The following is a 16,990-nucleotide window of genomic DNA, read 5'->3' on the forward strand; positions in this document are numbered from 1 at the left end:
GACAGGTAAATTGCCCCCTAAGAATGTATTACATGGACACCCTTAATAAATTCTTTCACAATATAACAGAAAGGAGATGGTTCACTAACTCACAATTTTGGTCCTAAAAACCTGATTTATTTTAACTGCGATGAAGTTGTGAAAATTATATGAAAGCATATGTTACAATGTCCAATTGTTTCAGTTATAAAAGATTTTTCACCAATTACGTCATTAGTGATGTATTTCTGACGTCATAAATTCAGGTGAATTTGTGAACGCCTGATTTTTGGCATAATTTGGTGAAATTTATGTTAGCTTTCTGAAAAATTAACAGCTGAAATATTTTAAATATACCATATATTCTTTCAACCAAAATTTCAATGGGTGAGGGGAAGTGCCACACATGAAATCATGGAATAAGGTAAAAAAAGTTAAAGAATTTCTAGAAAAATGGACTAAAATGAAATCTATACCTATTTCAGGCTAATATATATTTATAATATATGAAACAGACATACATTTTTTCTTATTATACATTAAAAAATAATACATTTAGCAATACATACACAGTAAATTTACTCAAACAATTGAAGTTTTAAAAATGCACCTTTACAGGGCTGTTTATTGGGGTTACTGGCTCTACTCCTTTCGATAATATAATTATTCAGTAAAATTTGATGGACAGAGTTTAGAGAAATGCTAATCTACAGTAAAATTATTCTATAATTTTTGGTGATATTTACATGCATTTTTATTTAAGTTTTACCCTTGTGCGTACGTCCCAAAGTTGGTTTCCGTTCTCTAACTTAAGTTTGCCTCAACCAAATGTTATGAAACTTATACAAAATGCTTATTACCACAAAACACAGATCCAGTTTGAATTTAAGTGGAGTCACTTTCACCGTTCTAGAGTAATGCCCCTTTACAAATGGAAAAATTGCTGAATTTTTCGTTTCCGTTCTCTAACTTTAGTTTGCCTCAACCAAATGTTATGAAACTTATACAAAATGCTTATTACCACATAACACAGATCCAGTTTGAATTTTGGTGGAGTCACTTTCACCGTTCTAGAGTAATGCCCCTTTACAAATGGAAAAATTGCTGAATTTTTGGTTTCCATTCTCTAACTTTAGTTTGCCTCAACCAAATGTTATGAAACTTATACAAAATGCTTATTACCACAAAACACAGATCAAGTTTGAATTTTGATGGCGTCACTTTAACCATTCTAGAGTTATGCCCTTTACAAATGGAAAAATTGCTGAATTTTTCTTTTTTGTTCTCTAACTTTAGTTTGCCTCAACCAAATGTTATGAAACTTGTACACAATGCTTATTACCACAAAATACAGACCAAGTTTGAATATTGGTTTGTGTCACTTTAATCGTTCTAGAGTTATGCCCCTTCACAAATAAGAAAATTGCTGAATTTTTCGTTTCCGTTTTGTTACTTTAGTTTGCCTCAAGTTCAACTAAATGTTATGAAACTTATACACAATGCTTATTACTACAAAATACAGATCAAGTTTAAATTTTGGTGGTGTCACTTTTACTGTTCTACAGTTATGCCCCTTTACAAAGGGAAAAATTGCTGAATTTTTCGTTTCCGTTCTCTAACTAAAGTTTGCCTCAACCAAATGTTATGAAACTTATACACAATACTTATTACCACAAAACTCAGATCAAGAACAAATTTGGGTAGAGTCACTTTTACCGTTCTTCATTTACATTTATAACTCTTGTTGCCAGATTTTTATTAATTTATTCCATGGAAATATGATATTTGAAATATTCTCATAGCTGACTGGTGTCTAATCAAAAGCTGGATAAGAAGTGTAACTAGACAGATATTCATGGGAAAAAAACTCCCATACTAAGATATGATTACAGATACTGCAACAAAGCTAAAAAAAAAATATACCCTACACTTGCAAAGTCCACGATTTGATAAGAGAAACCATTCAAATCATTCAGAGGAAGAATAAAGTGGCTTATAAGTACATAATGATAGTAAGATTTTGTGAAAGTTTCACAAAATTCTGTCAATAAAATTGCAGATACAAATTTGGGACAGAAGAACGAAAAAATGAAACAGACAGACTCCCGTTTCACTATATACCAGGCACTTTAGAAAGAAAGGTGTACAATAATTGAGATTATAAACAATTTTATAGGTGTACAATGGCATTAATGCTGAAGAATCTGAGAAAATTTCATCAAATTCTAATAAGGATCCAATGAGGAGAAGGGGATATAAATGTGTACTGTAGTGTGCCTATAATTTGCTAAATGAAACTGCTAAAGGAGGTGCACAATGGCATTATATTGTTAAGATTATGAGAAAGTTCAATCAATTGTAATATAAAGGGGTTTTGGAGGAGTTTCAGATACAAAATAGGTACCCCCCTAAATAAAGCAATGGCAAAGTCCATGCTTTGGTAAAGGAAACCCCAAAAATGATTCAGATCATTAAACAAAATATTAGATGCACAATAGCATTAAATGGTTAAGATTGTGAGAAAGTTCAATAAATTGTAATAAGGGCTTTAAGAGGAGTTTCAGATACAAAATGTATATCCCCAAATAAAGCAATGGCAAAGTCCATGACTGGTTTGCAAGTTTGGTTGTACCCGTAGAAAACTTATTTCAAACGGAATAGCACATCCTAATTTTTACGGGAATGTTGTTTACCGAGCCCGGAAATTTAGATACAATCTGCGTAAACTTATCAATCCTTTAAATAAACTTTTCTTACAGGTTACCAATTCAACACTGTAATTAGATCTTTGAATATTGTTTTTATTGGTATTAATATTGATTTTTTTATCAGTAAATTAAAACCGTACTAAATATCATTGTTATACATATATGCACCTTTACGGTACTTCTGTCAATATCTATATTTTGGCATTGCACAAGGTCATGTTTTTCTCTGTTAATGACGTCGGTACACTAAATCCATTGGATGTTGGATGTGTACTGATTGATATTTTAGTCTTAGATACATAATTTTTTTATTAGTTGTTATTGGGTTTGATCTAGCTGTCAGTAGCTGAGAGTACTCTCAGATCTTTACTTAAGTGTCTTTTTTGTTGTGGGATGTATAGATACACTACCATGTCCGGTCTGTGTTTTCTGTTTTGAATCGATCTGATGAGTTAAGCCCTTTTCAACTGATTTTTATAGTTTGTTCTTATGTTGTACTGTTACACCACTGTCCTAGGTTAGGGGGAGGGTTTGGCGCCAGCAAACTAGCCACATTCTGTATGTGCCTGTCCCAAGTCAGGAGCCTGTAGTTCAGTAGTTGTAGTTGGTTCATGTCTGTCATATTTGTTTTTTGCAAATTGTTTTGTTATAAATTAGGCTGTTAGTTTTCTCAAAAGAATTGTTTAATATTTTTCATGTCAGGGCCTTATATAGCCGACATTTTTTTCATTTTCATTGTTGAAGGCTGTATGGTTGCCTATAATTGCTTACATCCACTTCATTTGAACTTTGGTGGATAGTTGGCTCATTGGCAATCATACCACATCTCCTTATTTTTATTTGGTAAAGGAAACCCTTAAAAAGATTTAGATCAACAAACAAAATAGAAGATTGTAAGAACTTTTCAATTAATTGATAAATTCAATAACTGGTATTGTTATGGCGTTGATATTTATAAATTAAGATATCTATGTACACACCTGTGTCCTACCAGTATTATAGGTGGTGGATCTTCTCCATATAAAGCCTTCACTATATTGCCAACATCACTGAAGTCAAAAAGAAAGAATTAGCATGATTAGCTCATCTTATACTGTAAATGCAGAAATTATTGTGAGGTTTTTATTAATGCGAATAATGCCACTGGGTGAATTTGCAATAATAACTTGCATTTTGATATCTGATACATTCATTTGAATGCAGACTTTCTTGAGATCATAATAATAAATCTGGCATTTTTGTCCATTCTTCATAAATCGCAATAATAAATGAACGCAATAATTTCTTAATTTACAGTATTTGAATTCATTAAAAAACCTATTAGTTCCGGTAGTTATCTCAAAACATTTATTCTAGTCAGTGATTAAAAGATTAAATAATAAATGGAGAATGTGTCCGATGCCCTCGCTTGCATATAACATTATAAAGGGACAACTCAAAAACAATAAAAGTGACACTACCCAAATTTGTACTTGATCTGAGTTTTAAGGTAATAAGTATTGTGTATAGGTTTCATAATGTTTGGTTGGGGCAAACTTAACTTACAGAACAGAAACTAAAAATTTTGCAATTTTTCGATTTATAAAGGGGCATAATTCGATAATGATTAAAGTGACGCTACCAAAATTCAACTTGATCTGTGTTTTGTTGTAAAAAGCATTGTGTATAAGTTTCATAACATTTGGTTGAGGTAACTTAAGTTAGAGAACGGAAACTAAAAATTTTGCATTTTTTTCCATTTATAAAGGGACATAACTCAAGAACAGTTAAAGTGACCCCACCAAATTTCAAACTTAATCTTTATTTTGTGGTAATAAGCATTGTGTATATGTTTCATAAAATTTGGTTGAGGCAAACTTAAGTTCGAGAAAAGAAACTAAAAATTTTGCAATTTTTCCATTTATAAAGGACATAACTCTAGAACGGTTAAAGTGACACCACCAAAAATTCAAACTTGATCTGTGTTTTGTGGTAATAAGCATTGTGTATAAGTTTCATAACATTTGGTTGAGGCAAACTTAAGTTAGAGAACGGAAACGAAAAATTTTGTAATTTTTCCATTTATAAAGGGGCATAACTCTAGAACGGTTAGAGTGACCCTACCAAAATTCAAACTTGATCTGTATTTGGTGGTAATAAGCATTGTGTATAAGTTTCATAACATTTGGTTGAGGCAAACTTAAGTTAGAGAATGGAAACTAAAAATTTTGCAATTTTTCCTTTATAAAAGGGCATTACTCTAGAACGGTTAAAGTGACACCACCAAAATTCAAACTTGATCTGTGTTTTGTAGTAATTAGCATTGTATATAAGTTTCATAACATTTGGTTGAGGCAAACTCAAGTTGGAGAACGGAAACCAATTTTGGGACGTACGGACGTACGTACCTAGAGACGAACAAGGGTAAAACTTAATGTCCTCTCCGCTACGGCAGAAGCATAAAAAAACAAAACTAGTAACAATACTGTTTTGTACATATTAATGTGAATGATGCTGATTAAGATCACTGAAGTTTATGTTCAATTTATTCACAACTTGTCCAGAATAAGCAAAATTCAGAGTTGACATATGCACTCATCTATTGGTGGACACTGTGAGTTAGCCTCTTAATGTTTTTTTTCTGGTTTTGTTGTTATATAATGTTACTCTCTCACTGACATAGTCATACCATCTCAATGATCTCATGATCCTGTACAGGCTTAAAGTGGTTTTTGGTTTGACTTGAAAATAGGTATTTGTCTCACAGTAAATGACAGGACAGTTGTAATAGTAATGAGGTAACAAATGCTTACAAGGAAATAGGTTTAAATTCTATCGCGCTGTTTCCTAAGGAGATGTATTTACATAAGTTATTCTTGTTTCCGAATCTTGTATTTCTATTGTATAGTTGTAATTAGTGCACTTTTTAAAAAATAAAAAAAAATGTTTAAACTAAGCTGTTTTCTAGGAGATGCTGATTTATAAATCTGATATGACAATGAAACACAGCAAATCAACAGAAGTGATCCCAATTTATCAATATGGCTGCGTGCAGTTATGTAAAACAAAAATGTATCCTCTAAGAAAAGTAATACATACCTAGACATTGTTTCTGAACTAAGATCTCCATCGTCTGTTGTAACTGTGTCTCCTGTAACAGAAATGTGACAGGTTCAATAAAACATTCAACACAGAAACATGCTTTGCTACAATATCATAAAAAGAAATTTGAAAGTCTGCATTATTAATACACGTATATATAGGAGTGAGTATCACTTGGTCATTTGTTAGTACCCTGGTACTCCTAAAACTCACCTGATCAGAAAACTGACATTGCACAATGTAATCAATTTACATTTAGTATGACTATCATGACTATGAGACAGGCCTGACAATGTAGAAAATAAGAAAGTCAGAGGCAATCAGATATCAATGGTCTACCATGATTAGAGTACAAATGGAAAATGATAGGGAAGTAAAAAAACAAGCCTCTGAGTTGTTACAGAGCTACTGCTTGTACCTAAGATGTATGAATACTAATGCAACAGGTTACAAAAATCAATAACCTATTGTCAGCTTTTCTTCATAAACAGATCCTTTCACAAAAACTATAAAAAGTAAATACAAGGCACAACAGACCACATCAACCAACAACATCTGACTTATATGGGAAAATATCTAGATATACAAAGACAAACAACAACTAACAACACATAGTCCAGATATAAAATGTGGTAATGTTAAACCTGTTTTATGTGTACACAGTTCCCTCCCCTCCCTCCCCTTTACCTTTATAAACCATACATGTACGTCATAAAACTCACGCACACAATAAAACAAGAGTGCACATGCTGAAATGTCTCTCCTTCTTTACTAACCATTGATATTATATTGATAGTCCTAAATATAAAGCTTTACTACAACTATCACATAAACTTAACATGATCCAAGAAAATGAGGTCAAGGTCAAATAAACCAAACTGGAAATACATGTACACCTTACAATCATTCCATACACTAAATATGCTTTAAATATAGTTAACCTATTGCACATCTAAGAAACAAACTTAACCAGGAAGAATTAACATTGATCAATGAACCATGAAAATGAGGCCAAGGTAAGATGAACCCTGCCAGACAGACATGTACACCTTACAATCATTACATGCTTTAAATATAGTTTTATCTATTGCATATAGTATCTAAGAAACAAACTTAACCAGGAAAACTTATTGACCAATGAACCATGAAAATGAGGTCATAGTCAGATGATAATTGCTAGACAGACATATACACCTTACAATCATTCCATACACCAAATATAGTTGATCTATTGCATATAGTATTAGAAAAACAGACCAAAACACAAAAACTTAACTTTAACCACTGAACCAATGAGGTCACTGTCAGATGACAACTGCCAGTTGGACATGTACACCTTACAATCATTCCATACACCAAATATAGTAGACCTATTGCTTATAATATCTAAGATATGGACTTGACCACGAAAAGTTAACCTTGTTCACTGATCAATGAAATGAGGTTGAGGGCATGAGGACCTTACAAGGTACGCACATACCAAATATAGTTATCCTATTACTCATAATAAGAGAGAAATTAAGAATACTAAAAATCTTAACTTTTTTTTCAAGTAGTCACTGAACCATGAAAATAAGGTCAAGGACAATGAACATATGACAGACGGAAACTTCATAACATAAGGCATCTATATACAAAGTATGAAGGATCCAGGTCTTCTACCTTCTGAAATATTAAGCTTTTAAGAAGTTTGTTTATCTCCGCCGCCGGATCACTATCCCTATGTCGAGCTTTCTGCGACAGAAGTCACAGGCTCAACAAAAACAGCATATTGCAATTTCTAACAAGATGATTCCCACCTTGAGCAAGGAAATAAAAGTGGCACATAATTTGGAAAGCAGAGTAAAAATGTGTATGCTACTTCAGGTAGCCAGCTATGGTAGTTACAATTACTGGTTGAATCAATTTATGACGGGACTGTTGTTTTTATGTCACATTATGTTAAAGTGATTCAATATCATCTAGAATTTTTTTCGTTTTTTGTAATCTTTCTAACTAACATTAACCACAGATTGCTTTGTCTTTGATGTCTGACAGCCTTTTTAATAACTAGCTGGGCCTTGCCTCAGCCCTGGCAAGTCCTAAAAAGGCCCTCAGAATTCAGATTAATCTGGACAAAATCAAAATCCAATTGCAAGAAGGTGATAACTAGGTGATCAAACCATAAATAAAAGAGTATTAGTTCCAATTGTCAAAGCCACAATTCCCACCTCTTTTTCTCGATTGTGACATTACAGAATGAGACTTATCATCAAATTTGTACTTGCATTGAGCAACACAACAAGTGCCAAATGTAGAGCAGGATCTGCTTACCATTCCAGATCACCTAAGATCACCCCAGTTTTTGTTGGGATTCATGTTGCTCAAACTTAACACATGCTTTAGTTTTCTTTTAGTGTTTTGTAGACTGTTTTGTCTTCTCATTGATTTTTTATGCCCCACCTAGGGGCATTATGTTTTTGGGTCTGAGCGTCTGTTCGTCTGTCTGTCCCACTTCAGGTTAAAGATTTTGGTCACTTCAGGTTAAAGTTTTTGGTCAAGGTAGTTTTTGATGAAGTTGAAGTCCAATCAACGTGAAACTTAGTACACATGTTCCCTGTGATATGATCTTTTCTAATTTAAATGCCAAATTAGAGTTTTGACCCCAGTTTCAGGGTCCACTGAACATAGAAAATGATAGTGCGAGTGGGGCATCCGTGTACTAGGACACATTCTTGTTTGTTTTTTGCCATGGTGATGTCGGATTTTCTTTAACTTTTTTTTTTTATATCCCCTTGGGTATCTTCTGCCTCTTTTTTCTTAACAAGGCGTCAAAAGTAAGAACACAAGTTATATTATTGACATAACAAGAGCTCTCTATCAAAATAACCAAGTTACAATAGCATATAAAGTCAAATGGTAATTACAGCACATTGACTTGAGTGTGTAGGTAAAGGTAGTATCTTTGGCTAGCTTGCTTGCAAGCTGAACCATGAAATCATTATTAGCTAAGGTACTACCTTCTTTTGGGAGGATATAATAGTTGAGCTGGGAACCAATCAAAAGTAGGAACAGTATATAAATATTGTGAAACCAGATTTACAAGTTAGTTCAAAAATATGTTTTCAGGTTGTAGGTGTGTTTGATTTGTCAATTTCATTTCGATTACCTCTGTTCATTTATAACTAGATTGTTTATATATACATGTGTAATTCATTATAAAATTATGATTTAATCTTTTTAAAAAATCGCTTTTCATATCCTTATTATATATGTTTATATATATAATAAGGATATCATTATCTTTGATTTTGATGTGTATTTTTAGGGGAGTTCTACAGAAGGTGTAAAAATAAACTTAGTCGGGTCAAATCTTTGAGATGTTTCTCGCACCATGATTTTGTAAAAATATACCTTAACTTATAATGATTTCATGGTTCAGCTAGCAAGCAAGCTTACCAAAGATATTACCTTTACCTACACACTCAAGTCATTATGCTGTAATAGGCGATTCTCTTTCACTTGATTAACAGTGTTCAAACAGAGTTTTCACTAGTGATAACCTTAAAATGCAGGATGCAGAATTTTTACTCACCGTGACCTCTCAAATCCACTGCAGCACATCGACATGTGACTAAATGTGATATATTACTCTGAAAATAGAAAAAATAATGTATTTGTTTGTAAAGCTTCAAAACATTTCTCATATTACAAACCCAAGAGACATCACATTTGCATTCAATTTGACATTATAGTTACACAGATTGACTGATTGTTACTTGTTTAACGTCCAGTAGCAATAGTTTAACAGAAAAGTCCCATCAATAACAGAGCTACTTCTAAACCATATTTGTTTAAAGGCAAAAAAAACATTAGTGAACTACAAATACTTTATACTTACTGATACCAAGGCCCATGATAAAGCTGAGAAACCTCCTCCATGAAGAAAAAGTAGGACTGGTCCTTCCTTACCACATTCATACACTCTGAAAGTCTGTTATAAAGCTAAGGAAAATCTATAATAATTTTTAAATGTTTCCATTTAAGGAGTACATTAGATAACAGATTAACCACTCCTCCTTAATCCTGGGAAGATGGTTCACATAAATATCATAAATGTATACCTTATGAATTCTCTTAAATTTTTCAGTGATTTTTACTAGGAAGAGACAAATCAGGAAAAGAAACACAAGGAAAAATTTGACAAGATAATGACCAACTGAACTTGACAAAAACTACCAGATACATGTAAAAACCATAAAAGACACAATCTGCTTTATTGAAATCTTAAGATAAGGAAGAGGGTACCATATTGAAAATTCAGCATTTATTTTCAAATTTTTTAGCATTTATTTTCAAATTTCAAACTATTATTGTTTCTGAACAAATTTGTCCTTTTTAAATAGTAGCATTCAAATGTGGAGCAGTTTCTGCTAACCCTTTTGGAGCACCTGAGATCACTCCTGGTTTTTAATGGGATTCATTTTGCTCAGTCTTTAGTTTTTTATGTTGTGTTTTGTATTCTTGTGTTCATCTTTTGATCGTTTTTTTTGTTTTGGGCTGTGGCTTTGTCAGTTTGTTTTCGACCTGAATATCCCTTTGGCATCCTTCACCTCTCTTATTCAGACTATTTCTGTTAAATCTGTCAAATAATGTCAGAAATGTAATAATTTTTTAATCAGCTGCTTGTCTTTTCTGAAAGATTTTCCTTCAAATATTAGAATCTCAAAGTAATTCAACACTATTTAGTATGAAATAATGATAGTACTGATTAAGTTTTGTAATGTTTATGAATTATACATAAAAAGGATAACAGGTATTACCCAACCTATTGGACAGTACAATCAGATTTACTATGAATTATAAAGAAAAAACAAGATCAGTCCTACTTTATCACATTCATACACTCAAAAGGTCTGTAATTGTGAATACTGGTACAAGAAATTTATATTCTCTAACAGAAATAGGTTTGACTGATCGTAAACAACAAGTTTCAAGTAATTTTGAATTTTTGAATGTCTAATTTTATCAATTTTAACAAAAGATCCAAGTAAATGTAAATATGATTTAACATAAATGAGTTACAAGGATGAAAAAACTAACAATTTTTTCAGTCCCTGTCACTTTCTTTTAATCACATTTTAACCATTTTTTCTAAACATAACTATAGTACCTCTTCCTCTGAAAATGAATCTATTGGTCAATAAAACTACCTCTTCCATCATGTCCATACACTGAACATTTTCTGGAAATGGAAAATGCTAAACTTAGAAGCAGAAACTATTCTTGGCCTTGATATAAGTAATGATTGATGTTGGAAAAAGCTAGAGGATATAGAACCAAAAGTAAATAACTAAAAAAGGAAAATTAGTATCATGACAATAATGTACAAGAATGGCTGTGAATACATGTAATAGACATGACATGCGTGTACATGTGGGTTATGAAAAGAGTGTGTTTAATCAGGTGAAAATGCGTGTATTACAAACAAAATGCGTGAGTTGGCAACCATGGTTAACTTTCCACATGTTTCACTGTAACAAAACAATCAAATTTTTAAATAATACAAAGGATACATTTTCTTCTACTTTTACATCATGCTCATGTTCAAAATAATGGTCCCAGTAAACAGGAGTATAATCTCTTTTCCTAACAATTGGTCTCTTTCCATGGCCTCTGGAAAAAACAATTATCTTTAAAAGTTGCATTCACATAAATGAAGTATGCTACTAAAATTCATATAGAAAAGGTAATGTCTTTAAAGATGTAAACTTGCTGTAGGCTTTATAGGTGAATACAGGTTCACTTGAATAAGACAATAAATATGATAAATAGAAAAATATTGTCAGTAATCATCAATACAGCAAAACAAAATAAATGTTATGTTCAAGGTTACCGGATATGAATTTTCTTATCTAGGCCCCTCCCACTTAATTCAGTTCTGACCAAAGAAATTGTAAAGGGGTATTTTATTAATGCTGATTAAAACATACTAGACTAGATAAAAACCGTAAAATTGTGTGCACATGAATTGGATTTTCTTGTTTATTTTCAAAATTCTAATTGTCAATTAATAATAATAAAGAACATGTGTATTATTTTTGAATCTTTGTCAATCATACCCCATCACCTTAGTTTTATATAAAAAGTATTTCTAATGCTTGGGATTTTTCAAGCAACTCTTGATTTGTTTTGATCAACCCCTATGGCAAAATGTGAATGTCATATTGGTCAATGCATCTGGAAGTTTAACCATGTAACTGTTTTTTTATAATCGAATGGTTTAAATTTTTTCCACAGACTGCTCACAAATCAAACATTTCTTAGATCAGTGCGTCTGGATATATAGTTTGCAGGCAACAATAAACTGCCTGTAACAATAAAAATAATATTTTTGTTACCTGCAATATCCGAATGAAGTCGGGTCCCTGTCAGGAAATACATTTTGGCAATTAGCCTCGGAAATAACAATAATTATTTCTTATTGTTACTTTTTCCAGGTAATCGTAGCCAGTGCCGATAATGGGCGATATAATTTGATATGGACTTCTTCCCATTTCACAGGAAATCAAGAGCTGTGGGTATGTTGCACTTCTTTAAACCATGCAGAGCTCCAGATAAAAATTCACAAATTGGGTTGTTTACCCCATGTACCCACCAATTTTGATGTAATTGAGTGAAATAGTTTTTTTCAATTGCATTATTAATTCCAATTCACCTCTCAGGCAAATATCAAAATTGGGGTTTTCACCACCAAGCTCCTGAATGTATTGGGGTTTTTCATCATCTAAATATTGAACTGAGGCATGGCATAATGGTATCATATCAAACAAAGATGTTCTTCCCCTTTTATCTTAAATATGTTTTTTCAAGTATGTATGTCATGTATGTGATGACCATTTTATTTGGTTTAAATACTGACGAGCAATTTTTGTTTAATTTGTGTCTGGTTTGTTTCAACTGTTCCGCCAGTTTTGTATTTTCTGCCAACTTAAATAAACTGGTGTTATTAGTGGGGCAGTAACTGATTACCTTTCTAGAGCACATACGATCACCCCTGGTATTTCGTTGTTGGGGTTATTATAACAATCCGTTGACATTGCGTGTCTGCATTTGATTTTTTCTAGTATGATAAATAGTTTGAACAAAATGTTGTCAAGATTTGTAAGAATAAAGTGTGAGCTAGACTCAGCTTCATTATCATCACATTCAAAATCAAAGGCAAGTTTGGCAAGGTATAAATTTTTATTGATGATATCCATATGTTCAGCACTCTCATTTTGTCTTGTCACTGGTGACAGCTGAATATTTGGGGTCCATTTGTGGCCCCAAACACTTGTACACGTTGTAATTTTGCTTGTGGTAGACTTATTTTCAGAGCAATATATATATATATGAGACCCCCGTTTAATTGATATTAATTTAGCCATGGGTTCTTTTGGAGTTGTTGCCTTCTCCATTGAGGAATTGATGTGACTTGCATTCTGCCTCTCCGACTCATGGTCTGCCAAAGAAAATTTAATAAACTGGTCCCTTATGTTTACCGGGGATACAGCTTTAAGTAACAGATAATTCCTTTCAACAGGGACCCAGATCAAATACTTGATGTAATTTTTAGAATGAAAGTAGATTTTCTAACTCTGATTTCCTAATATTACATAAATAGATTTACGCTACAACAATTTATTGATAAGGGTAAACACATGATTGCGACAAGTAGGGTTTAGAACGCATAGTTTTGACATATAATTGGATTTTCCTTTGCATGAATTGGGTTTTTGAATGCTGCAATTGTCAATTGAATTAAGTTTTCAATTGTTTTTATTGCGTAATCACGCAAATACGCAGCTTATCTGGCAGTCAAGGGTATAACATAAATAAATTATTAGAGAAAAATAACATACCGGTACATTTGTTATTGTGGACTAAAAAATCAAAAAACTGTGATAACATAAGTGAGTTACATGTTTCAAAGGGGCAATATACATCCTTTGTTTTGTTAAATTGTATACAAGTTCTAATGACATCATTATTGTCTTTATGCATACTAAACTTTGGAAAGCTATAACAGTTCATAGTTTGCCAATCATGCTTAGTACACCTATGTTATTACAGAAATAAATGAGGAATGTGTCCATGTGACACAGATGATGCCCCCGCTTGCATATCATATAAAGTTATAAAGGGACATTACTGAAGAACGGTAAAAGTGATGCTACCCAAATTTGTACTTGATCTGAGTTTTGTGGTAATAAGTATTGTGTATAAGTTTCATAAAATTTGGTTGAGGCAAACTTAAGTTAGAGAACGGAAACGAAAAATTCAGCAATTTTTCCATTTGTAAAGAGGCATTACTCTAGAACAGTAAAAGTGACGCCCCAAAAAATCAAACTTGATCTGTATTTTGTGATAATAAGTATTGTGTATAAGTTTCATAACATTTGGTTGAGGCTAACTTAAGTTAGAGAATGGAAACGAAAAATTCAGCAATTTTTCCATTTGTAAAGGGGCATAACTCTAGGACGGTTAAAGTGACACCACCAAAATTCAAACTTGATCTGTATTTTGTGGTAATAAGCATTGTGTATAAGTTTCATAACATTTGGTTGAGGCAAACTAAAGTTAGAGAACCGAAACGAAAAATTCAGCAGTTTTTCCATTTGTAAAGGGGCATAAGGCTAGAACGGTTAAAGTGACGCCACCAAAATTCAAACTCGATCTGTGTTTTGTGGTAATAAGCATTGTGTATAAGTTTCATAACATTTGGTAAAGGCAAACTAAAGTTAGAGAACGAAAACCAACTTTGGGATGTACGTTCGTACGTACATACGTACAGACAGACAAGGGTAAAACTTAATGCCCCCACCACTACGACGGGGGCATAAAAATATGCCTGTAAATACTAAAGGTTGTTATTACAGCTTCTCTACATCACTTCAAAGCCTTTGCTCAGACATATATCATGCTTAATCACAATGTATTTTAATTTATTGCAAAAAATAATGATCAGAGCATGTAATGAGGTTTTGTTATTACAGATAAGTTTATCGCTTAAAAGCCTTGTCTCATTGATTTACCATGGTTGATAAAAAATGTATTAATTTAATTGGTAAATTAGTTATCAAGGCTATGTATTAAGTTACTGCGCAAAGTTTCAAAAATTCCCAAGTGCCCACTAAAAATTAAAATATTTATGATTTATTTAACAAATAACAAACATATGTTACTACCACAGTACCAGTAAGGGGTACTACTTGTACAAGTTATTTTTATTTACTTGAAGAAGTAAATATTGATATACTTATATAAGTAAATTTGTAAGATACTTATACAGGTGTATTTTATTTGCTTGTATAGGTAAATTATTCAAAGGCTTAGTTATGTCCCTTAGACATTCAGATTTTTTTACTTATACAAGTAAAAAAAGTCATACTACCTTCTTTTCTTGAATTTCTCAGGACTTCTTTGCTCTAATAGAATTTTCAATTGTCTGTCCTTTGCCGATGTCTTTACTAATCATTTAAGTGTAATTTCATTGACAATGAAAATCTCATTTGTCTGTTATCTTCAAAACACTGCTCATTTACAAGCCTCCAAGGGGCAATTTTTGAAGGCCTTGCGCAATTACTTAAGATCTTTGCACAATTAGTTTTTTTGTTGAATTAATGAGATGAAACGTTGAACTCTGATCAAAATTTATGAGCTAACCAGAGAAAAATTGTTTAAGGCATGTTTTTACATCCCAAAACTTGAGAATTTTAGGGATTGTAAAAAATAAACAGCTGCGCCATGAGCGCATGATACGCCCGTCGTCTTGTGTGAGAATTTTTATGCAATAAGCATAAATAGTTTCTGACATACGGCGTGACATGCGAAAACCCCCCTTTTTTTTTTAACAAAAACTCAATATCTCTAAAATATAATTTTGAATCAAAACCAAAAAGTATACAGATCTTTAGATTAATATAACTAAGAAGTGTGTAAAATTTTAAGCAATAATCATAAATTGTTTTTGAGATACGGCGCGACATGTGAAAACCCCCTTTTAAAAAAAAAAAATCAATAGGGGTAATTCGCCTAATTGCGGACAGTTTCTGTATTGCCCGGAACCGAGCGATCCATTACGATAAATGCGGTAAGGTAGATGGTACAACTGCATCTATAGTCAAGAGGGGTTGCAAATGGATGATTTCTCGCTATTTCAAGCTCGTTTAATTTCATTGGTTGGTATATAATTCCGAAGAAACGCTAACATGTGAAGTAGTGTTGATGCGGACAGTAGGTGTATAAATGCGGACAGCATGTCTTTCAAATGCGGACATCTGTTATAATCACTGATATAGGACTGATTTTTCATGTTAATGTGAATTTTAACTTACATTAATTGTTACTTACTGTACCACATGTCACATCTCAGAGATTGCAGTTAAAGTAAAATAATAAAGATCTTATTGATATCATTATTTTCGTATTTTTTGTATTGCTCTAACACACTTTAATACGAGAATACGTATAAAAAATGGTTTCAAGAACAAAAAATGTAATAAAATGTCAACATATACAGAAGTACACACACGTTCCGTCATCATTATGTGCAGTGGTGGATTCAGGGGGGGGGGGGGGGGGGGGGGGGGGGGGAGGGGAGGATGTCACATGTGGAGCAGGATATTTGTTAATCTTTCAGGAGCAATCGAGATCACCCCCATTTTTTTGTGAGTTTCTTGGGTTTTTTTATGCTGTTCTGAAGACAGTTGCTTGTCCTTGGTTGTTTTTCGTTTTTTGTAATGGCATTGTTAGTTTGTTTTCGACTTATTAGTTTGACCATCCCTTTGGTATATTCCATGTCTCTTTCGAATTATAATGTTGGTTTTTACAAAGCACTATCATGAAAAAAGAGTATACCAACAGGAATAGTTTTTAATTGAAACTTAAGAGCGCAAGTTGTCTTTTTTTGTAGTCAGTTAGTCTGGACAAGTATGGAAATTTTTTTATCGTATCCATTTGGGTTTTTAAATTTATCCCGCTATATTAGTGAACTAACTTTCGGTATTTCTGCATGAACTAAAAGTTATCATGATATATATCAATGAGAAAGGGACCCGAAAACATAAAACATGAATAAAAATGTAATGTCATAGTTGAAAATAAGCTCCTCCAAGGGTGACTTATTTCGGTATATTCAGGCTAAGTATCTTGTCCAATCAAATATATGTAAGCCGTTAATTTGAAATCATCAAAATCCT

At 32.5% G+C, this 16,990-nt stretch overlaps 1 protein-coding gene across 3 annotated transcripts in view; it reads right to left on the minus strand.

Moving 5' to 3' along the window:
- LOC127715096 (protein phosphatase methylesterase 1-like) overlaps positions 1 to 16,990 on the minus strand; it is a 162,064-nt gene that overhangs the window by 138,747 nt on the left and 6,327 nt on the right. For all 3 annotated transcript variants that reach the window (XM_052221139.1, XM_052221138.1, XM_052221137.1), the window contains exons 2-6: positions 11,324 to 11,423; positions 9,649 to 9,741; positions 9,343 to 9,400; positions 5,766 to 5,817; positions 3,668 to 3,736 (exon numbers count right to left, since the gene is read on the minus strand). In XM_052221139.1, the coding sequence (XP_052077099.1) occupies positions 3,668 to 3,736; positions 5,766 to 5,817; positions 9,343 to 9,400; positions 9,649 to 9,741; positions 11,324 to 11,423 (372 nt within the window). The remainder of the gene's footprint in view (positions 1 to 3,667; positions 3,737 to 5,765; positions 5,818 to 9,342; positions 9,401 to 9,648; positions 9,742 to 11,323; positions 11,424 to 16,990) is intronic.

The sequence above is a fragment of the Mytilus californianus genome, unplaced genomic scaffold (genome assembly GCF_021869535.1).
Source record: "Mytilus californianus isolate M0D057914Y unplaced genomic scaffold, xbMytCali1.0.p SCAF_9, whole genome shotgun sequence".
Classification (NCBI taxonomy): Eukaryota; Metazoa; Mollusca; class Bivalvia; order Mytilida; family Mytilidae; genus Mytilus; species Mytilus californianus.